General features: G+C 39.8%; 1 protein-coding gene across 4 annotated transcripts in view; it reads right to left on the reverse strand.

Moving 5' to 3' along the window:
• The window catches only part of HSPBAP1 (HSPB1 associated protein 1), a 57945-nt gene that overhangs the window by 34036 nt on the left and 335 nt on the right, over positions 1–23574 (reverse strand). The window contains exons 1-3 of one of the 4 annotated variants that reach the window (XM_080655723.1): positions 21944–22113; positions 10216–10294; positions 6251–6436 (exon numbers count right to left, since the gene is read on the reverse strand). In XM_080655723.1, the coding sequence (XP_080511849.1) occupies positions 6251–6389 (139 nt within the window). In that variant the 5' untranslated portion in view covers positions 6390–6436; positions 10216–10294; positions 21944–22113. Of the gene's footprint in view, positions 1–6250; positions 6437–10215; positions 10295–21943; positions 23573–23574 lie in introns of those variants that run through there. The other 3 variants (XM_080655724.1, XM_080655722.1, XM_080655725.1) reach the window with 3 other exon arrangements.

Genomic DNA, 23574 nt, shown 5'->3' on the forward strand with positions numbered 1-23574 from the left:
AAGAGGAAATGAAGAAGAACCAAGAAGAAATGAAAAATGACATCGCTGCTGTAAAGAACTCAATAGAAAGCATCAAGAGTAGACTAGAAGCGGAGGACCGTATCAGTGAGCTAGAAGACAAGATGCGAAAAAATACCCAAGTAGAGCAACTTCTAGAAAAAAAAATTAAAAGGCAGGAGGAGAGCCTAAGGGAACTTTGGGACAACACGAAACAAAACAACATCCACATAATAGGGGTTCCAGAAGGAAAGGAATTTGAGCAAGGAATAGAAAACCTCTTTGAAGAAATAGTGACAGAAAATTTCCCTGATATAGGGAAGAAAAAACCCACACAAATCCAAGAAGCTCACAGAGTCCCAAGCAAAATGAACCCCAAAAGACCGACGCCAAGGCACATTATAATTAAATTGGCAAACACCAATGACAAAATAAGAATCTTAAAAGTAGCAAGAGAGAGACAGAAAGTTACATACAAAGGAACCCCCATCAGATTAGCAACTGATTTCTCAACAGAAACTCATCAGGCCAGAAGGGAATGGAATGAAATATACAAAGTCATGCAAAGGAAGGGTCTGAATCCAAGAATACTGTACCCAGCAAGGCTATCAATCAAAATTGAAGGTGAAATCAGGAGCTTCACAGACAAAAAAAAGACTAAGGGAATTTATTACCACCAAACCAGCAATGCAAGAAATGCTAAAGGGTCTGCTGTAAAAAAAAAAAGAAAAAAAAAAGAAATAGGAAGCGAAGAAGTAACACAGGGGTAAAGAATAGGAATGGCGACAAATAAGTACGTGTCAATAATAACTTTAAATGTAAATGGATTAAAAGCCCCAATCAAAAGACATAGGGTAACAGATTGGATAAGAAAACACGACCCATATATCTGCTGTCTACAAGAAACCCACCTCAGAAAAAAGACGCACACAGACTGAGGGTGAAGGGATGGAAAAAGGTTTTCCAGGCAAATGGAACTGAAAAAAAAAAGCTGGGGTAGCAATACTTATATCTGACAAATTAGATCTCAAACTGAAGGACATAACAAGAGATAAGGAAGGCCACTTCATAATACTAAAGGGAGCAATCCAACAGAAGAAATAACTCTGGTAAACATATATGCACCCAATACAGGAGCACCCAAATACATAAAAAAACTCCTGGAGGATATCAAGGGAGAGATTGACAGCAATACAATCATAGTAGGAGACTTTAATACCGCACTATCACCATTGGACAAATCCTCTAAACAAAAAATCAGCAAAGAAACATCAATCCTAAATGACTCACTAGACCAGATGGAATTAATTGACATCTTCAGAACATTTCACCCCAAAGCCATAGAATATACATTCTTCTCAAGTGCACATGGGTCATTTTCAAAAAAAGACCATATGTTGGGACATAGGCAAAGTCTCTTCAAATTCAAGAAGATAGAAATCATATCAAGCATCTTCTCAGACCACAGTGGCATAAAACTGGAAATCAACTACAATAAAAACAACCCAAAGAAATCAAACATATGGAGACTAAACAGCATGCTATTAAACCATGACTGGGTTACCAGAGAGATCAAAGAAGAAATAAAAAACATCATGGCAACAAATGACAATGAAAACACTACAATCCAAAATCTATGGGACACAGCGAAAGCAGTCTTGAGAGGGAAGTTCATAGCTCTACAAGCCTACTGCAAAAAACAAGAAACAATGGTAATAAATTACCTAACCCTACAACTCAAAGAGTTAGAAAGAGAGCAACAAGAAAAGCCCAGTGTAAGTAGAAGGAAGGAAATAATAAAGATCAGAGTGGAAATAAACGACATAGAGACCAAAGAAACAATACAAAAGATCAACAAAACCAAGAGCTGGTTCTTTGAAAGGATAAACAAGATTGATGAACCTCTAGCCAGGCTCACCAAGAAGCAAAGAGAGAGGACCCAAATAAACAAAATTAGAAATGAAAGAGGTGAAATAACAACAGATCCCACCGAAATACAAAGGATTGCTAAAAAATACTACGAACTACTCTATTCCAACAAACTGGACAACCTGGAGGAAATGGACATATTCCTAGAAAAATATAACCTTCCAAAACTCAATCAGGAAGAATCTAAACAGCTCAACATGCCAGTAACTATGGAAGAAATTGAAGCAGTCATCAAAGAGCTTCCAGCAAACAAAAGCCCAGGGCCAGACGGCTTCACAGGAGAGTTTTACCAAACATTCAAGGAAGAACTAAAACCTATCCTCCTCAGACTATTCCAAAAAATTCAAGAGGAAGGAACTCTTCCAAGCTCCTTCTATGAAGCCAGCATCACCCTAATACCAAAACCAGATAAAGACAACACAATGAAGGAGAATTACAGGCCAATATCCCCCATGAATGTAGATGCCAAAATCCTCAACAAAATTCTAGCAAATCGGATCCAGCAGTACATCAGAAAGATCATACACCATGACCAAGTAGGGTTTATCCCAGGGATGCAAGGATGGTACAATATCCGCAAGTCAATAAATGTGATACATCGCATAAACAAATTGAGAGATAAAAATCACATAGTCATATCAATTGATGCAGAAAAAGCATTTGACAAAATCCAACACCCTTTCTTGATAAAAACTCTCAACAAGGTGGGAATAGAAGGATCATACCTCAACATAATAAAAGCTATATATGATAAACCCACAGCTAACATCATACTCAATGGGCAAAAACTAAAACCATTTCCCCTAAGAACAGGAACAAGACAGGGATGCCCACTCTCACCACTGCTGTTTGACATAGTACTGGAAGTATTAGCCACTGCAATTAGACAAGAAGAAGAAATAAAAGGCATCCAAATTGGAAAAGAAGAAGTAAAGCTGTCCTTATTTGCAGATGACATGATATTGTACATAAAAAACCCGAAAGACTCCATCAAAAAACTAACAGGCTTAATAAATGAATTTGGCAATGTAGCAGGATACAAAATTAACGCCAAGAAATCTATGGCATTTCTATACACCAACAGTGAACTTACAGAAAGAGAGACTAAAAAAGCAATCCCATTTTCCATCGCACCAAAAAAATTAAGATACTTAGGAATAAACCTAACCAAGGAGGTAAAAGACCTATACGCGGAAAACTACAGGACACTGAAAAAAGAGATAGAGGAAGATGTAAACAGATGGAAGAACATACCATGTTCATGGATTGGTAGAATCAACATCATTAAAATGTCCATACTACCCAAATCAATCTATAGATTCAATGCACTCCCCATTAAAATACCAATGGCATATTTCACAGACCTAGAACGAACTCTCCAAAAATTCATCTGGGATAAAAAAAGACCCCGAATAGCCACAGCAATCCTGAGAGAGAAGAATAAAGTAGGAGGGATCTCAATACCAGATTTCAAGCTGTATTACAAAGCCACTGTCATCAAAACAGCCTGGTACTGGCACAAGAACAGACATATAGATCAATGGAACAGAATAGAGAATCCAGATATCGACCCAAACCAATATGCGCAATTAATATTTGACAAAGGAGGCATGAATATACAATGGAGTCAAGACAGTCTCTTTAATAAATGGTGTTGGGAAAATTGGACAGATACATGCAAAAAAATGAAACTAGATCACCAACTTACACCATACACAAAAATAAACTCAAAATGGTTACAGGACTTAAATATAAGACGGGAAACCATAAAAATACTAGAGGAATCCACAGGCAGCAAAATCTCAGACATATGCCAAAAGAACTTTTTCACTGATATTGCCCCTAGGGCAATGGAAGCCAAAGAGAAAATAAACAAATGGGACTACATCAAAATAAAAAGCTTTTGCACAGCAAAAGAAACCATCAACAAAACAACAAGAAACCCCACTGTATGGGAGAACATATTTGCAAATATTATCCCTGATAAAGGTTTAATTTCCAACATCTACAGGCAGCTTATACAACTTAATAAAAGGAAGATAAATGATCCAATAAAAAAATGGGCAACAGATCTAAATAGAATCTTTTCTAAAGAAGACAGAAGGAAGGCCAAGAGACACATGAAAACATGCTCAAAGTCACTAATTATCCGAGAGATGCAAATCAAAACGACAATGCGATACCATCTCACACCAGATGGCTATCATCAACAAATCAACAAACGACAAGTGCTGGCGAGGATGTGGAGAAAAAGGAACCCTCGTGCACTGCTGGTGGGAATGCAGACTGGTGCAGCCACTGTGGAGAACAGTATGGAGTTGCCTCAAAAATCTAAAAATGGAACTCCCATTTGATCCAGTAATCCCACTTCTAGGAATATATCCTAAGAAACTAGAAACACCAATCAGAAAGGATATATGCACCCCTATGTTCATAGCAGCACAATTTACAATAGCTAAGATTTGGAAACAGCCTAGGTGCCCGTCAGCAGATGACTGGATCAGAAAACTACGGTACATCTACACAATGGAATACTATGCTGCCATAAAACAGAAGGAATTACTACCATTTGTAGGCACCTGGATGGAATTAGAGAACATTATGCTAAGTGAAATAAGCCAGTCAATGAAAGAAAAATATCACATGACCTCACTCATCTGGGGATAATGAAAAACATTATAAACTAATGAACAAAAAGATAGATACAGAGGCAGTAAAGCATCGAACAGACTGTCAAATTACAGCGGTAAGGTTAGGGAGAGGTGGGGGAAATAAGAGATCAACTGAAGGACTTATATGCATGTATGTAAGAGTAACCAACGGATGCAAAACATTGGGGTGTGAGGGCATGTATGGGATTGGGGTGGGGGGGGGCAATGTTAAGATATGTACACATATAATACCTTAATAAAAAATATTTTAAAAAAATGCTCAATTTCTAGACTACCAAACCTGCCCATATTTAAATATAAGTTAAACACACATTCTGAAGCCAGACAATGTTGTGGACTCCTTTAGATTAGAAACGATATCCTTCTCTTATATTAACTACTAGAGGCCCAGTGCATGAAATTCGTGCACTTGGGGGGCGGGGGGTCCCTCAGCCCGGCCTGCACCCTCTTGCAGTCCAGGAGCCCTCAGGGGATGTCCGACTGCCGACATAGGCCCACCAGGGGGAGCGAACCTAAGCTGGTAGTTGGACATCCTTAGCACTGCTGTGGAGGCCAGAGAGGCTCCTGCCACCACTGCTGCTCTCACCAGCTGTGAGCCCAGCTTCTGGCTGAGTGGCGCTCCCCCTGTGAGAGCTCACTGACCACCAGGGGGCAGCTCCTGCATTGAACGTCTGCCCCCTGGTGGTCAGTGTGCTTCATAGCCACTGGTCCTTCTGTCGTTTGGTCAATTTGCATATTGGCCTTTTACTATATAGGATTCTGAGAGGTAACAATAATTGTGCTATCTGACTATAAGGCAAAGAAATCAAAACATTACAAGTATTCAGGGAAGAAGAGGGAGCTAGCAAAATCTAATTGCTTAAGAGAATAAGAAAATAGCTTTACATATTAGCTGCAATGGAGGTCAGGCAGCTGTTAAGGCAGAGAGATAAAATTTCAACCAAGACTGAGCACTATAAAATAGTGCCTGAAGCCACACATAAAAGGACACATTCTACGCAAGTCAAAAGTGGGAGCAACTATTAGATTACTATTGGTTATTTTCAGTCATGTGGGAACAGAAATAATAGCAGATTAGCAAATATTAAGCACTTGCCACATACTTGAAGAAAAACATTTTATACTAGAGGCCCAGTGCACAGATTCCTGCACTGGTGGGGTCCCTCAGTATGGCCTGCGAGGATCCGGCCAAAACCAGCTCTCCGACATCCCCCAAGGGGTCCCAGATTGCAAGAGGGCGGTTCTTGGGTGACGCACCCCGGAATCGGGCTCCCTCCTCTCCGGTTCCGGGTGTATCATCCAAGAATTGCAGCTGCCAAGTTGCCACAGCTTAGTAGCTCCTGCATTGAGCGTCTACCCTCTGGTGGTCATTGCGTGTCATAGCTACAGGTCGGACAGGCAAACAGTCAGACAATCGTTTAGGCTTTTATATATATAGATGAGGTTATAAACTATAGGTTGTTTATTCTTTAAAAAAAAATCTTAACACAAACTATCCTAAAACTTCCAATAAAATATTCCCTATCTGAAAATGGTCAAAAGGAAAATTAGAAATAAAGGATTTTCTAAAGATAAAGAACACACTGCTGGGAATGTGGAAAAGCTATTGAAGAGACATTATTGTTATGATTACTTGCGGTAATCATACCTACCTGTATCTGTACTTTTCATTCCCATCCTAAATCGTATCTGCTTGCCATGAAGGACCTTGGAAAGGTGCTCAGCAGTCCAGTGTTGTGCTGGCCAATCAAAAACCATATTACAGAAGACTGCAGGTTGCTGTAAAGACATGATAATTTCTTTTGCTTTCTCTGGTGTGAAAGGTTTGACATATTCATCTAGGAAGAGAAATAAATAGAGCAACAGATAAGTAACTATAGTTATTTCATGTAATAGGGAAAATAGCTAGTATAGTTTTTATTATGGCAAATCTTTTTGTGTAATTACACTTCACTTATTACTGATCATATAAATCTATACTAATAAAATGGTAATATGCTAATTAGACCAGAGATCCTTCCGGACAAAGCCACAGTGGCAGGGGTCAAGGCAGAGGCGGTTAGGGGCGATCAGGCTGGCAGGGGAGAGCAGTTAGGGGCGATCAGGCTGGCAGGGAAGAGCAGTTAGGGGCAATTAGGCCAGCAGGGGAGAGCAGTTAGGGGCGATCAGGCTGGCAGGGAAGAGCAGTTAGGGGCAATTAGGCCAGCAGGGGAGAGCAATTAGGGGCAATCAGGCAGGCAGGCAGAGAGGTTAGGGGTGATCATGCAGGCAGGCAGGCGAGTGGTTAGGAGCCAGTGGTCCCAGATTGCAAGAGGGATGTCCCGGCAGTTGAACATCCCCTGAGGGGTCCTGGATTGGAGAGGGTGCAGGCCGGGCTGAGGGACTTCCTGCCCCCATGCATGAATTTCGTGCACCGGGCCTCTAGTATAAATATAAATATCAAACAACCATAATTCATCAATGAATTATATTAAATTTTAAATGTTAGAAAATACTTACAATGTCAAAATGTTTTTTTAAAAGGCTTTCTAACTATTTAAATTTAAAAAGATGCAATTTTTTGAAAATATTATTTTCTAAACAGAGGATAAGAAAAGCTGATATAAACTACTCTAGAACAACCAGAATTGCTGGAGTCAGCAACAATTCTACTTGCTCTATCACATATCCATGCCCCCAAAACCAACTGAATTAATAAAAATATATCAGTCAGTGGGAAAAGAGGAATTACTTTTATTGAAAGATTTAAAAAGAATTTTAAAAATGTGCTAGGAAGAGTATCAGGGTTAATCCTTGACCAGTTTGGCTCAGTGGATAGTGTCAGCCCATGGACTGAAGGGTCACAGGTTTGACTCTGGTCAAGGGCATGTACCTCAGTTGTAGGCCCGGTTGGGGAGTGTGTGAGAGGCAACCAATCAATGTGTCTCTCTCACATAGATGTTTCACTCTCTTTAAAAATCAATGGAAAACTGTCCTTGGGTGAGGATTAACTAACTTAATAGATAAAATATTTGTAAAAATAAAAAAATAATCATTGGCTTCAATTACATTTATAAAGAGCATAGGTGCTAAGAAATGAGTACTTCAATAAATTCCGCAGAATTATATGATGTTAATTCTGGATAGGATAGTAAATATTAGTATCCTATCTAATAAAAGAGTAATATGCAAATTGACCAGCACACCAAGACACAAGATGGCTGCCCCCATGTGGACACAAGATGGCCTGCAGGGGGGGGGCAGTTGTGGGAAGTTAGGGGTGACCAGGCCAGCAGGGGAGGGCAGTTGTGGGTGATCAGGCCAGCAGGGAGGGCAGTTAGGGGTACCAGGCCAGCAGGGGAGGGCAGTTGGGAGGGACCAGGCCTGCAGGAGAGGGCAATTGGGGGGGGCAGGCCTGTAGGGGAGGGCAGTTAAGGGGGACAAGGCCTGCAGGGGAGGGCAGTTGGGGGAGGACAAGGCCTGCAGGGGAGGACAGTTGGGGTGGACCCAGGCCTGCAGGGGAGGGCAGTTGGGAGCCAGCAGTCCTGGATTGTGAGATGGATGTCTGACCGCCTGTTTAGGCCCGATCCCAGTGGGACATCCCTCAAGGGGTCCCAGATTGGAGAGGGTGCAGGCTGGGCTGAGGGACACCCCCTGCCCTCGTGCACGAATTTCGTGCAACGAGCCTCTAATTTGCTAAATAAAAGAATAAGTAAGTTTCTCTTTAAAGATATGTTAAACACATTGCGGTCCAGTAGTTTTATTGCTAGCTTTACGTAGTAGCCAGATAAATTTCTGTTGAACAGTACAAAAATGTTTTACATAAATGTTAAAGGCACGCTTTAAAATTAAATACCCATTGCATTTTGAAGTTATTGATTACATATGCTTACAAGCTAGTATCTTTGTAAAACACTGTGTAATATGAAGAGAGAATTCTCATGATCCATCCGCAATGTGTTAAGATGAAAGTGTTCTGGGAAAGGTAAAAAAATGCTTCATACTTTGACCCCCAAAACATATATTTATGATTGTCTGAATCAGCTAAATTATGTATTTCAGTTATGTAATCTGTAATTACACTTAATTCAAAAAATTTTAGAAAAGCTCATAACTAATCCAAATTCTCCCATCATCCAACTTTTTATAAACTTTTTGATAAAAGAATGAGGAATGGGGCAGGACTCATTGAGGAACTTGAGTAATTTGTCTGATTATAAGACTTACTTTTAAAGAAAATGAAAATTTAAGTCAATTTGATTTCCTTTCTTAGACAAGGGCAAAAACTCAGAATCCTTTCCTAAACCCTTGGTGAAAGTGAGCAAGCTCTAAGCCTTCAGCAGTTGACATTTGATAACAGTGTGTCACCTTCTACATACTCAGGGCTTGCAAGTGAGGAGGAAATCGGTATGGAAGCTTAGAGAGGGGAAGGGCAGGTAGGAGAGGTGGGGACTACATGGAGTGAGGAAGGAGAGACACTCTTAGGTCTCCATGTAAAAAAAAGCCCCAACTATCTTTATTATGTTTTTAAAACATATTTTTATTTATTTGAGAGAGGAAGGGAGAGGAAGAGAGATAGAAACATCAGTGATGATTCCAAATCTTAGCTATGGTAAACTGTGCTGCTATGAACATGGGGGTGCATATATCCTTTCTGATTGGTGGTTCTAATTGGTGGGATATATTCCTAGAAGTGGGATCACTGGGCCAAATGGGAATTTCATTTTTAGTTTTTTGAGGAAACTCCATACTGTTCTCCACAGTGGCTGCACCAGTCTGCATTCCCACCATCAGTGCAAGAGGGTTCCTTTTTCTCTGCATCCTTGTTAGCACTTGTGGTACATCTACACAATGGAATACTACACTACTGTAAAAAAGAAGGAATTCTGACCATTTGCAACAGCATGGATGGAAATGGAGAGCATTATACTAAGTGAAATAAGCCTGTCAGAATCAAAGAAATATAAATATCACATGATCTCACTCATTTGTGGGATATAATGAACAACATAAACTGATTAACTAAAACAGATCCAGAGACAGAGAAGCATCGATCACACCGTCAAACCTCAGAGTGAAAGTAGGGGAGGGTGGGGGTAAGGGGGAGAGATCAACCAAAGGACTTGTATGCATGCATATAAGCCTAACCAATGGACACAGACACCAGGGGGTGAGGGCATGACTGGGGGGTTGAGGGCAATGGGGGGATAAGGACATGTATGCAATACCTTAGTCAATAAAGAAAAAAAAAGAAACAAAGTACTAATACACAGTACAACATAGGTGAACTTTTGAAGAAAACATTATGCTAAGCGAAAGTCAGTCAGTCATAAAACACCACATATTGGCTGATTTCATTGATATGAAATGTCCAGAATAGGGCAAATCCATAGAAATAGAAAGGAGATTAGTGGTTGCACAACTCTACATATACTAAAAACTATTGAATTATACATATTAAATATGTGAATTGTGTGGTATGTGAATTATATCTCAATAAAGCTGTTACAAGAAAAAAAGAAAGAAACATCAATGATGAGAGAGAATCACTGATTGGCTGACTCCTGCACGCCCCATACTGTGGATCGAGCCTGCAATCCTGGCAATGTGCCCTGACCAGGAATCGAACTATAACCACCTGGTTCATAGGTCGATGCTCAAACACTGAGCCACACCAGCCAGGCCCCAACTTTATCTTCAAATGACCTTGAAGTACCCTGTTAAAGAAAACAGGATGTTACAAGGAATAAAAAAATGTTTCTATCTTTCCTTGAAATGTTTACCACTTTTGACATGTATGATAAATGCACATTTAAGGTCTGAACTCATACTGGCCTATACATACAAGGTTACCAGATTGCAGTGCACCAAATCTTCCAGGACTTGTAGGGCCAGATTCCATGTGCATGAAAATGGACAAGCTGCATTTTTATTATATTTTAAAACAATTTTTAAAAATATATTTTTATTGATTTCAGAGAGGGAAGGAGAGGGAAAGAGAGAGAGAAACATCAATGATGAGAGAGAATCGTTGATCAGCTGCCTCCTGCATGCCCCACACTGGGGATGGAGCCTGAAACCCAGGCATATGACCTTGACTGGAATCAAACCCAGAACCCTTCCGTTTGCAGTTCGACGCTCTATCTCCTAAGCCAAACCAGCTAGGGCTATTATATATTTTTAAAGTTTTGCTAGACTATGTATGAAAAGCTATTAATACATTCATAATACTCTCTCATTTGTGGCATAAAAATTAGAACTATCCTTTGAGAAATAACTGGGAAAATGAAGCAGAAGTCTCAAAGAACCACCCACTAACCTAGTAACTCAGGAATTTGCTTTTAACAAAATAATCATAAGATATACATTTGTAATATATGTATATACATACATATAAAATATCTACTACCGCAAAATAAATCGGAAAATATAAACCTAGTGTCTAAGAGTAAAAAGTATAACTAAATATTTCCCCCATGGTACATATGTCCAGTAACAATAAAAATGAGGGCTATGTAGAAATCTGTAGAGTTGTAAGGACTGGAATTGACTCAGATAACTATTGCAATAGCCAAGAGAGAAGTGTGATAACAAGGCCCTAAACAAGAAGTGGCAGTGAGGAAGGCAGAGATGGTAAAGATGGAGAAATATGCCACATAGTCCTATATACAGTAAAATAAAAATGCAGATGTGATCCTCTAAGAAGGCAGAGAAGGTATTTTATTACCACTACCCGAAGGAAGAAATGGAAGCTCAGATATCAAAGGGCAACACCCTGGTGATGAACTGAAACTATAGGTCCCATTCCCGATTCCAAGTCCGGGGCTCTTTCCACTGCACAATCCTGATACCAGAGAATTAAAACTGAGGGACTTACACTGGCACCAAAATCTCAGGAGAGATAATATAAGCTGAAAAGATAAATAGGTGCAGGAAAGCTTTAGATCGACTGATAGATAATCCATATGAGCTGTTGGGGGAGGGAGGAATGGTTTGGTTTGTGCGTTGTATATGTGTTGGGGGAGGTGTTAATAGTAGAGGCTGCTGGCTGCCTAACTTACCATTCTCTTCTTCCTTACTAGCAGAACTTTGGTCATTAGGAGTAGCTGAAAAATTACATTTCTTAGACCCCTTTGCAGATAGGAACGGCCAGAGATACATCTGGAAGTTTCGAGTCATTCTTTTTGCCCTTATCCTCCTCTCCTATCTTTGGCTTGGGAAACAGACATAATGGTTAGCCATCTTGAGAGATAAAAGAACAGCCCCGGAAATTGCAATGTCAGCTGAAAGAATGCAAAGATGTCCATCTTTGTGCCACTGAGCCACCAGCCAAATTCTACTTCCTGAATCCTTTCATATTAAAAAAAAAATTAACTCTTATTGTCAATACACTGTTATTAGCTCATAACTGGTATAACATCTCACCTTCTGAAGCTATCGTTTTCAAGGACAACCATATATTCTCTGTTAAAAACAAGACACCAGGCTCAAAATGGAGTTGCTTATGTTAAGCCCCAAGTCACCAACCTCAAACTTAATTACAGTTTCAGCTCTCATAGAAATGGAACATTGAACCAATCAAGAATCACCTGGTTAGTACTGGCGAGGCAATCTGCCTGATAGACCCTGACATCTCTCAAGGAAAATGACCTTGCCACAGCCAATCCACGTTTTGCTAGTGTAACTTCCTTGTTCCCACTCCCCTGCGCCTATAAAAGTCTTTCATTTGTACAGCTTCTTGGAGCTCCTTTCTATCTGCTAGATGGGATGCTGCCCGACTCATGAATCTTGGAATAAAACCAATAAGATCTTTACATTTTACTAAGTTAATTTTTTTTAAACATTCCTATAAAGTGCTCTGTGGCTTAAGTAGGATGAATCATGGCTGGTCTAACCCACTGTAGCATTCTGTCAGTTCTAAGGTTGTAAGATATTCAAGCTTTGAACATTTTACTTCTAGGAATTTAAAGGACAGAGATAAATAGGAGCACCAATCTGTTTGGGGTTGGGTTTTTATTTATTCTGCTTATCTTAAATCAGAACTGATAGATCATATGGCTTGAAAGTTCCCAAAACATGTCTAGTGTTTTGACAGAACAGTTTCAAAGAAAATAAGTACATTTCTCTCTAATATAATGTTAAAAATTTTAAAACTATTTAATGATCTGATCTAAAAAAATCCCAGACATTATTAAGTAGGAGACTCTAAAAACTAAAACACCTGGTCCAATGATTGGAATAGATTAAATGTTCCAATATTTGCTAAATGAATGAAAAGTGCTATAAAACGTATACAGTGCACAGCAATAGGATGCTCCCTGTAATAGGAAATCAGCTTATTTACAGAATTTCAGGCCTATCAGTGAAATAAGACAACCAGCTGGTTGTGAGATAAAACTACTTTGGTTTCTGATAGTTTAATCAACAATGAACCAGGCCATTAAATTAACAAGTTTAAGTATTACAATTTCCTTTCAGAAGAATGCAATCTATACTGTATTAATTAAACAGCTTAGGGATGCACCAGTTACTCCATGCCAACAGTATATGCAAAGAGCTATATAAATTGTGAAGCAACCTTGACAGCCTTTAAAGGATAAGTGTGTTTAAGTCTAAAATTCTAGGAAGCGGGGGGAGGGGGCAGGTAAAGGCATGTACTGGGGGGAAAGGGAGGCCGGGGAAAGGTCAATGGGGAAGGAAAAAAAAAAGAGACATATGTCCTACTATTTGTAATACTTCAAACAATTAAAAAAAAAAAGAAAATGAAACTAATAAACTTTAGAAAATAAAAAAAATAAAAATAAAAATAAAAATATATTTTAAATCTAAAAAAAAAATAAAATAAAATTCTAGGAAGCAGCAATGTCTAATTAGATGACTTAGAAATTGCTGAAAAAGCAGATCAGTGATCTAGGTGTTGCACAACAGTCTCTTTTCCCTCTAAATGTAGCATGTTATTCAGACAATTTATTACAGCTTGGTTAATAACTAATTTTTTGGAGATAATGATACACCATCAAAAAGCAAATTGCCTTTTTCTCAGTAATTTTTTTCTTTAGTTAACGGAAAGTACAAGATAATTTGAAATCTAATTTCTCTGAATTTGTTAGCAATTTGCCTTCAGTCAATAGCTGGCGTGGATTTGTATCTGAGATTTTGAATTCAAGACAAGAATGAGGAAAATATACCAAGTTGTGGAGGAGAGACTGCTCTATGATGTGACCACTGCAGGACCTGAGAGCTGGACATGGACCAGAACAGAGATTGCTTAGCACAGACCCCCCTTAGAGGCAGTCTGATTGTAATCCATGTTCATTCTGATGTAAGTCAGCACCCCTCCCCTGCCTCCCACTTGGTGCTGGTTCCTGGAACAGGCCATAATTCTGAGCACATAAAGTAATTTTCTGTACCTGGTAGCATTCAGGCTTTCCCTGCCCTCTGCTTACAGAGGTAGATTTTCAGTCAGGGACCTTTACCTAGGTCTGTGTGTACTAACACACGTTTCCAGAATACTCTCCTAATGTTAATAGAATACAACAAAGACAAAGATCCTGAAATTAAAATGAACTCACATATAATTTTAATAAAAAATTTAAGAACTATTAAATTTAATAGTTTTCAATCTATTCAAAAACTTTCAGAAGGTGATATCAGAGTAAGTCAAAAGTTACAATCAGCTCTAGCTGGTTTGGCTCAGTGGATAGAGCGTCCGCCTGTGGACTGAAGGATCCTGGGTTTGATTCTGGTCAAGGGCACATGCCTGGGTTGTGGGCTTGATCCCCAGTAGTGGGCGTGCAGGAGGCAGCCAATAAATGATTCTCATCATTGATGTTTCTATCTCTCTCCTTCTCCCTTCCTCTCTGAAATCAATAAAAATATGTTTTTTAAAAAGTTACAATACACAGACTCACTGTAGTGGTACAGTACATATACACAGAGAGATAGATATAGATATAATGTATATATATATATATATATACACACACACATATATATATACACACATGATACACACACACACACACACACACACACACACACACACACCTATGACGGTTTCATCAGTCTGACAACTACTGTATATACATACAGGAAACTTTAAAACCTCTGGAATGGTAGATATTAGAAATGGTAGATATTAGGGTAACAAATCATGAACATTGGGCCATGTCAGAAAAATACTGAACACTAATGGAATTATGCAAGTACTACTTAACAAAATGACTAAATACCAAATGGTAAAATTTACACCAAATGTAATTTTTCATTTTATAGTCACTATTTTAAAATGACAATACAAACTAAGATAATTCTCCTGAAACTTAACATAATGCTTAAGTAAACTGATGTATAGTTTAAAAACCCTTTGAATTTCAAGTCCCAGAAGATGGTGCTACTGAAGATACCACAAGCAGAAATGTTGAGGCTGTTATGACTTCATCTTGCCAATAACAATACTTGATGTGGTAGTGAGCCCCCAAGCAAGTTCACCTGGGGATGGGAGACAGTTACATGCTGGACAGCTACCATCCTCGTTCATCTTCTTACACTTAACACTCTTGCCCAGTTACCCCTCTTCCTTACTTTAATCCATTCATTAACCAGAAACTGGCTCATAAATACTAGTTATAAGTTCAAAAGTAATACTGGTCTTAAACCTAAAGCAAGGAATAGTAAATCTTTATAAAGCTCTTCAAAATGTTCCAAAATATTTTTAAAATTTCTACCAAAATGTTTCCATCTCTTCAGCTTTCACTATGTAAATTTTTCATAATCTAAAAAAAACAACACCTGGTTATTTTATCTCAATTTTCATCAAAAATATTCAGCAGAAGAGTCATGAAAAGATATCTGCACATCCATATTCACAGCAGCACTATTCATAATAGGCAACAACAGAAGTAACCCAAATGTCCATTGAGAGATGAATGGACAAGCAAAATATTTACACATACAGTGGAATATTATTCAGCCTTAAAAAGGAAAGAAATCCTGTCACATGCTACAACATGGATGAACCTTGAGGACTTTATGCCAAGTGAAAGAAACCAGTCACAAAAAGATAAATACTGTATTGTTCCACTTATACAAAGGAACTAATATAGGCAAATTCATAGGAACAGAAAGTAGAATGACAGTTACCAGAGCTGATGGGAGCGGGAGTGTGGGGGTCAGGGGGACAGGGAGTTTCAGATTTGCATGATGAAAGGTTCTGGAGATCTGTTTCACAATAATGTGAATATACTTAACACTACTGAACTGTACTCTTGAAAATGACAAAGGTGACAAACTTTATATTATTTGTTTTTTTACTACTATTAAAAAATCAATACTATTCTTTTTCTAATATTCATCATTATCAAGTATGAAGTATTTTACTTACATATTAATTTTTTACTCTTTATCATACAGGTGTTTGTTTTTCTTTAAAATCTTGTGCCTCCCCCTGACCTTTTTTTAAAAAGTGAGAATAAGAATGACACAGAGAATATGGCATCTCTAACTAAAGAGTAAATCTAGTAGAGGAGGGTCAGCTATATATGAAACTCAAATCCATACAATGCTAAAATGAGATATTTCCTTGGGCAAGACTGAAAGAACAGTAGAAAGAATAAATCATTCTCTTCACAAAGGTATAAACCTAGCTATAACTAAAACTATGAGAGCCTAATAGAAATAAACATAATAACCTCAGTCTGAAAGACAGAATCAGATTTAAAGAATTATAATTTTTAATTTCACTAAATGCTTTAATCAATGTGTGATCCTGCAAGTAACACCTTAAACTCAAATTTTAAGTTGATTTTTTTTTATTGTCTAAAGTTTTACATAAATCTCCTTTTCCCCCAATTGACCCCCCCCACCCCCGCCAGGCCATTCCCACCCCAGGTAAGCCCCCACCGCCCCAGTGTTTGTGTTCATTGGTTATGCTAATATACATGTGTACAAGTAAGTTGATTCTTAACAAAGTAGTTTCATATTTGTTTGTTTAGGACTATTACTTAGATTAGTTTTAGGCTTACTACAAAATTCAGAGGAAGGTAAAGAGATTTCACACATACCCCCTCCACTCACACATGAATACTCCACCCCCCATTATCAACATCACTCACCAGGATGGTACATTTTTACCAGGAATGAACCTAAATTGATCACATTTTACCCGCTCCTTAGGACTTTGAGATGAAGAATAACCAGTTTCCTCAAAAAGCTAAATATGGAATTATCATATGACCCAGAAATTCCTCTCTTAGATATTATGACCAAGATAACTGAAAACATATGCTCATACAAAAACTTGCATATGAATGTTCAGAGCAGCATTAGTCATAGTAGCCCCAAAGTGGAAACCCAAATGCTCATTAACTGATGAATGGATAAATAAAACGTGGTATATCCACACTATGGGTGGAATATTATTCAACCATAAAAAGGAATGAAGTACTGACACATGCTACAATGTGGAGGAACCTTGAAAACATTATGCTATGTGAAAACAAACATACACAAAAGGCCTCATATTATAATTCCATTTATATGAAACTAGAGGTCTGGTTCACAAATTCACGCACGGGTGGGGTCTGACCGGCCCCACCCCTGATGGGGTGGGAGGGCTGATAGGGTGTGGGGCCATTGGTGGGCCGGCCCCACCCCCTGGTTGAAACTCAGGTGGAAGGGACAATTTGCATATTACCCTTTCATTATATAGGATTATTATATAGGAAGGATGTACAGAATAGGCAAATTCATAGAGACAGAGAGTAGATTAGTGATTGCCAGGAGTTGGAAAGGGGGGTGGATGGGGAGTGACTGCTAATGGGTACCAGGTTTCTTTTGGGTGTGATGAAAACGTTCTGAAGTTATAGTAGTGATGGCTGCACAACTTTGTGAAAATAGTAAAAACCAGTGAACTGTACACTTTGAAAGGATGAATTTATGGTATGTGAATACCATAAAAAATAAAAAGTTCATCTTCCCCTTCTGCATGCTTGACATCTTTGGCAGTATCCTTCCAAACCTAAACTCTATGCATTCATACGAAAACTCAAAGGTGCTCTCCCAACCACCTCCTTTTTTCTTCAGGTTCCTAATTTATATGTCATTTCTCAGACTGGAAATTTTCAGATATCTCTAATTTATTTTCTCTCAGTTTCAACATCAGTCAGCAATGCCAGCACTTTCTATTAATAATACAAATGGTTACCTTTATTAAATACATAAATCCTGCCAGATACTGTGCTTGATGATCTATAAGTATCTTTAACTTTCATAATAATTATGCATTTTACAGAGGTAACTAAAATTAATGGGGATTAAGTACTTTGTCCTTTAGTCTTTCTCCCTTGAATCTATGTTCCATCCTTCAGCCAGAGTGATGTTCCTTAAAACTAAACCTGATCATGTTACTCTCCCAGATAAGCTCTTCAAAGGCTTCCCACTTTCACAGAAAGTCCAGACTCTTTAACTTGGTATTAGGTGCCCTTTATGATCCTTCTTTTCTCACCACTCCTCATACCAACTCCTTTCAGTTCCTGGACCAGGCCAAGCTCTTTTCCCTCTTACTCTGGACTTGGCACAGGGTTCCCTTATTCATTCCCTCAACAAATATGTAACAAGTGCTCACTATACTTGCTGCCTGTGATGAACAAAACAGATATAGGTCCTGCCCTCAAGGTACTTAAGGTCTAATGCAGCCGTGGGCAAACTACGGCCCGCGGGCCGGATCCGGCTGTTCTATCCGGTTCTCTTGCTCTCCCCTCCGCTCCTTTACTTTGAATTTATATTAGTTCACACAAACACTCCATCCATGCTTTTGTTCCGGCCCTCCGGTCCAGTTTAAGAACCCATTGTGGCCCTCGAGTCAAAAAGTTTGCCCACCCCTGGAATGGAAGAAATAAAAATAAACAAGTAATTGCAGATTGTGATAAGTGAAACAAAAGAAGAAGCATGCTGTGTTATAGAACATTTAGGGTTAGAGGTCATGTAAAACTACAAAGAATGTTTTAAATAGGTTTGTTTTAGTAAGGTCTCAGGTGGTGACATACTCTGAAACCTGACGATTAAGGAACCAGCTATGTGAAAAGCAGGTAAAGGAAGGGGGTGAGTGACTGATGTTCTTAAGAATACAACCCAGACCAAGGATTTTTGTAGGCCGTGCTTAGGAATTTGGATTTTATTCTAAGTTCTAAGCGCAATGGAATTCATTGAAGAATTTTAAGTAAGGAAGTGTCCCTTTTTGCTTCTGAACAGAGAAGTGATTGGAGGGGTACAAGGCCTGAAGTGGTTTAGGTGAGAAATGTGGATGATCTGGACAAGGATCTGATAGTGAAGGAGGAAAAAGTTGATAGACTAGATGCAGAACTGACCTGACTTACAAAGAACTCATCAGCTGAAAATGAGAAAGAGATGATGAGAGTATACAGAAAGTTTAGGGAATTGTCATTGGAAAAAGAAAGTAGGCTCACCACAGAAACAGAGGATAAGAAGGATCTCATGCCCATACTGAGTGAATCTTCAAGTGGTTGACCATTTTCATTTTACAGTGTCATCAATTTATCCAGGACTTTCCCCAGCAAAGTTAATCCAGATCCGTGCAGGTGCAAAAAGGGCAAAAAGATTGGGTTCATCCAGAGTATGGGTTTTGCCATAAAATGGAAGGATCAATGAATCAGAAGTATAGATGAAGTTCAAGAATTGTCCCCTTATCTTTACCGACAGCTCCTAGGGCAAGGGAGACTAAGGAGAAAATAAACAAATGAGACTACATCAAAATAAAAAGCTTCTGCACAGCAAAAGAATCCATCAACAAAACAATAAGAAAGTCCACTGCATGGGAGAACATATTTGCCAATGATATTTCAGATAAGGGTTTAATCTCCAAAATTTAGAGAGAACTCATACAACTTAACAAAAGGAAGATAAACAATCCAATCAAAAAAATGGGCAAAGGACCTAAATAGACACTTTTCCAAAGAGGACATACAAAAGGCCCAGAGACATATGAAAACATGCTAAGAGTCACTAATCATCCAAGAGATGCAAATCAAAACAACAATGAGATGCTATCTCACACCTGTCAGAATGGCTATCATCAACAAATCAACAAACGACAAGTGCTGGCAAGGATGTGGTGAAAAAGGAACCCCGGTGCACTGCTGGTGGGAATGCAGACCGGGGCAGCCACTGTGAAAGACAGTATGGAGTTTCCTCAAAAAAACTAAAAATGGAACTCCCATTTGACCCAGTAATTCCACTTCTAGGAAGATATCCCAAGAAATCAGAAACACCAATCAGAAATATATGCACCCCTATGTTCATAGCAGCACAATTCACCATAGCTAAGATTTGGAAATAGCCTAAGTACCCATCAGCAGATTAGTGGATTAAAAAACTGTGGTACATCTACACAATGGAATACTATGTGGCTATAAAAAAGAAGGAACTTTTACGATTTGCAACGACATGGATGGAACTGGAGAGCATTATGCTAAGTGAAATAAGCCAGTCGGAGAAAGATAAATAAATATCACATGATCTCACTCATATGTGAGATATAATGATTAACATAATTTGATGAACAAGAATAGATCGATCTAGAGCAGGGGTGGGCAAACTTTTTGACTCGAGGGCCACAAGGTTCTTAAACTGGACCGGAGGGCCGGAACAAAAGCATGGATGGAGTGTTTGTGTGAACTAATATAAATTCAAAGTAAACATCATTACATAAAAGGGTACGGTCTTTTTTTTTATTTCAATAGTTTTATTCATTTCAAACATTTTAACAAGAAGAATGTAAACACTATTATAATTTGAAACTTCAGAAAATGGAGGAATCATAGCACAATAACATACCTTATATTGAAGATGGCAAAGGCAAAATAAAATTGCCTAACAAAGGAAAGGTACAAAAGCCTTTCAAATTAAACTTAAATATAATAAAATAATTTAAAACTAAAACAAATAGAAAAGAACAAAATGTGTAAACAGTAAATTAAACATTTTCTTTAGTGCAACTTCCAAATTATGCCCGGGACGTAGATGGCAATGTAGACTGGGTTGAAAGGTTTTTGGTCTTTAAAACATCAACTTCAGCGGGAACAGTGTTGTTGGTCTCCTTTTTAGCTAATGCTCTGATACTGTGCTCTCCAGGGGCGTGTCTCCCTACTTCACCACCATAACGTGTCTACGCATTCCCAGGGTGATGTCGGGGATGCGTCTGCGGGCATTACAAGGAGCCTCTGGAAGATTGAGAGGTTGTTCCTTCTACTGAATGGGCGGATATAAACCGAAGTTGCCATGTTAACACTGCTGCTGGTGAAGGAGCGGAGGGGAGAGCAAGAGAACCCTCCGCTCGCGGGATAGAACAGCCTAACGGGCCGGATCCGGCCGTAGTTTGCCCACGGCTGATCTAGAGACAAATGGTAGGGGGGGGGGGGGGCGGGTTAGAGAGCAAACAAAGGACTTGTATATTAGCATAACCAATGGACACAGACACTGGGGCAGTGGGGGCTTGCCCTGGGTGGGAACGGCTGGGTGGGGGGAGGGTCAATTGGGGGAAAAGGAGACTTGTGTAAAACTTTAGACAAAAAAAAAAAAAAAAAAGGCTTTTATCCCGAATCACATCCATCCTGCCCCCTGCTGTCTTCCAAAGACTCCCCATTACTACCACCTGAGTTTGTCACTATCTCATCCAATTATAAAGGCCCACCTCAAACTATTCCCACCTTGAAGCATTTATCTCACCCTACTGGGATCTCTTCTCCTGACCACAGACCTCACCCAGTGTGTACTACTGACAGTATTCACGTTACCACATATGTTAGTCATTGTTTTTCCTTTCTATACCTCTTTACTCGGTTGGGAAAAGGCATTGTTATAAACAATCTCTGGTCCTGTGGCAGTCCCCACAACAGTACCAAGAACCGAGAAACCATTACATAAATGCTAACAGGGATCTCCAGGCTAATGGGCTTCCAAACCTCACCCGTTCTTTAAAACAGGATTCCACCGAAATCAAACAAAAGCTCATAATCCCTGTTCGCAAAGGCCCTAGATATCTCCATGTGCCTCAAGAGTGGGCTCCAATTTTACACATTTAATTTTAATCCACTGTAACATTCGAAACACCGTCAGGCATGCAACAGCACTGGTAGGATGCGGGGATATAGGGCCTGTGCGAGGATCGAAAATCTGGATGCCACAACTTGAGAACAGCCACGTTCACTAGAAAACAATTTCCCTCACAGCTTACTGCAGGACCACAGAGGCCTGAGACAGAAGCTAGACCAAACGGCCACGTGAGAGGTGCCAAGAGAGTCAACTGGCACAGGGTTGTACCCAGGGCCTGACCTCAGGCTGGCACCTACCTTTCTCCTCTCCAGTTCCAGCTGCAGCGCCGGTAGCGGTGGTGGCCCCCGAGCCTGCCGCCATGGCTAGCACGGCTCCAGCTCCGCCCGAAACCCAAACGTGGAGGGGAGAGTGAGAGGGGTCCCAGGCGGGCCAAAGCTCTGGCTCTGCAACCAGCTACCGGCTCTTCCGGAAGCGCCGCTCACGTGAAAGTCATGTGACCGACGCTGGGCGGGGCCACGCAGGTTTGTTTTGATTCCATCGGAGCTCTAATGTAACCACGTGGTTTCGGTTGTGGTTCTTTTTGCCTTCCACAGTTTTATCTTTCTTTCAATGCAGTCTTTTCTTGGCTTCGTTTCTGCTTCTCCTCGTTTTCTAGTCTGATCCTTCCTTGCGGCCTTGGTGATTTCCTCTCTCCAATTATATTGGAGTTTTAGGGATGTTTGCTTTTTTTTTTTTTTGGTGGAGCTCGGAGCAGTGGAGTAGCCCTGCGTCCCTTTACTCTGCTAACTCTCTTGCCAGCCTTGGATACTAGATCTCACGCTTCTCTTCTTTTTCCTTCCCACCTGTTTTGCCCTTCTGACAGCAACATGACTCCATTTGGTTTTCGTGGCTGCCGGGGAATATGAACCTCGATCAGATGCCCTTTAATTGTGTTCCCTGTGACTCATTTCCCCACCCAGTCACGCCAAATCGCTTAAGGTTTTCAAGGGCACTAACCGGCAGCTGTCAGGCTTCTGGATTTGTATAGCAAAATAAACAACCGTCAGCTTGATCAAGAGATCAACAACCCCCACCCTTCTCGTTTACTCTTTCTCAGGTCAAAATCATAATTGGATATGGAGCTGGTCATTTGGGAACAAACCTTCCAGTGCAATTTTTTTTTACCCTCAGCCGAGGATATATACTAGTAGAATTGATTTGAGAGAGAGGAGAGACAGAGAAAGAAAGAAAACAAGAAAGAAAGGACGAAAAAGAAAGGAAGATCTGCTTCCTCCAGTAAGCGCCCAGACCCTGGATGAACCTGCAACCTAGTTATGTGCCCTGACAGAATGGAACCCGCAACCTTTTGGTATAGAGAAGGACCCTCCAACCAAATTGGCCACCGGGCCAGGGCACACATCTTCCAGTTTAATGATCATATCTTTATTGCTCGCTTATTGATGACAGGAAAAAGTAGAAACATTATCTTTTATATATGAGTAAAATTGGCTAGTTTATAATCTCATTGGATTTGTAATACAAAAAGCTGATAAAACTAGGCAGTACTTACTGTACATTAAAAAAATTATTTTCAAGTGGCAACATTTGGGTCCCTACTACACCTCAGTTTTATTCTACCTCCCCCTATAATTTCTGAAGTTAAAAAAACAACAAAAAAAATAAAAAGAAACCCAATATAGAAGCAAGCATTAGCTTAAGTGACTAGAGGTCAACAAGTTGTTTACTAGGCACATGATGTAAAACTTGGACACTTCCTCAAGCAACCCGGGTTCTTTGCCCAACCTCCTCTAATACAGCCTCTCCGGTATTTTCCCGGGGTCAGCCGCCTCCTCCCTGCCTTCCCAATTCCTCACGGTCCTCCTTCTGGGACGCCAGCTCCTCTCCATCTCTCCCCACCCGGGGGGGCCGTCCCACTCCAGCACCCCAG

The sequence above is a fragment of the Plecotus auritus genome (assembly GCF_963455305.1).
Source record: "Plecotus auritus genome assembly, chromosome: 2".
Lineage (NCBI taxonomy): Eukaryota > Metazoa > Chordata > Mammalia > Chiroptera > Vespertilionidae > Plecotus > Plecotus auritus.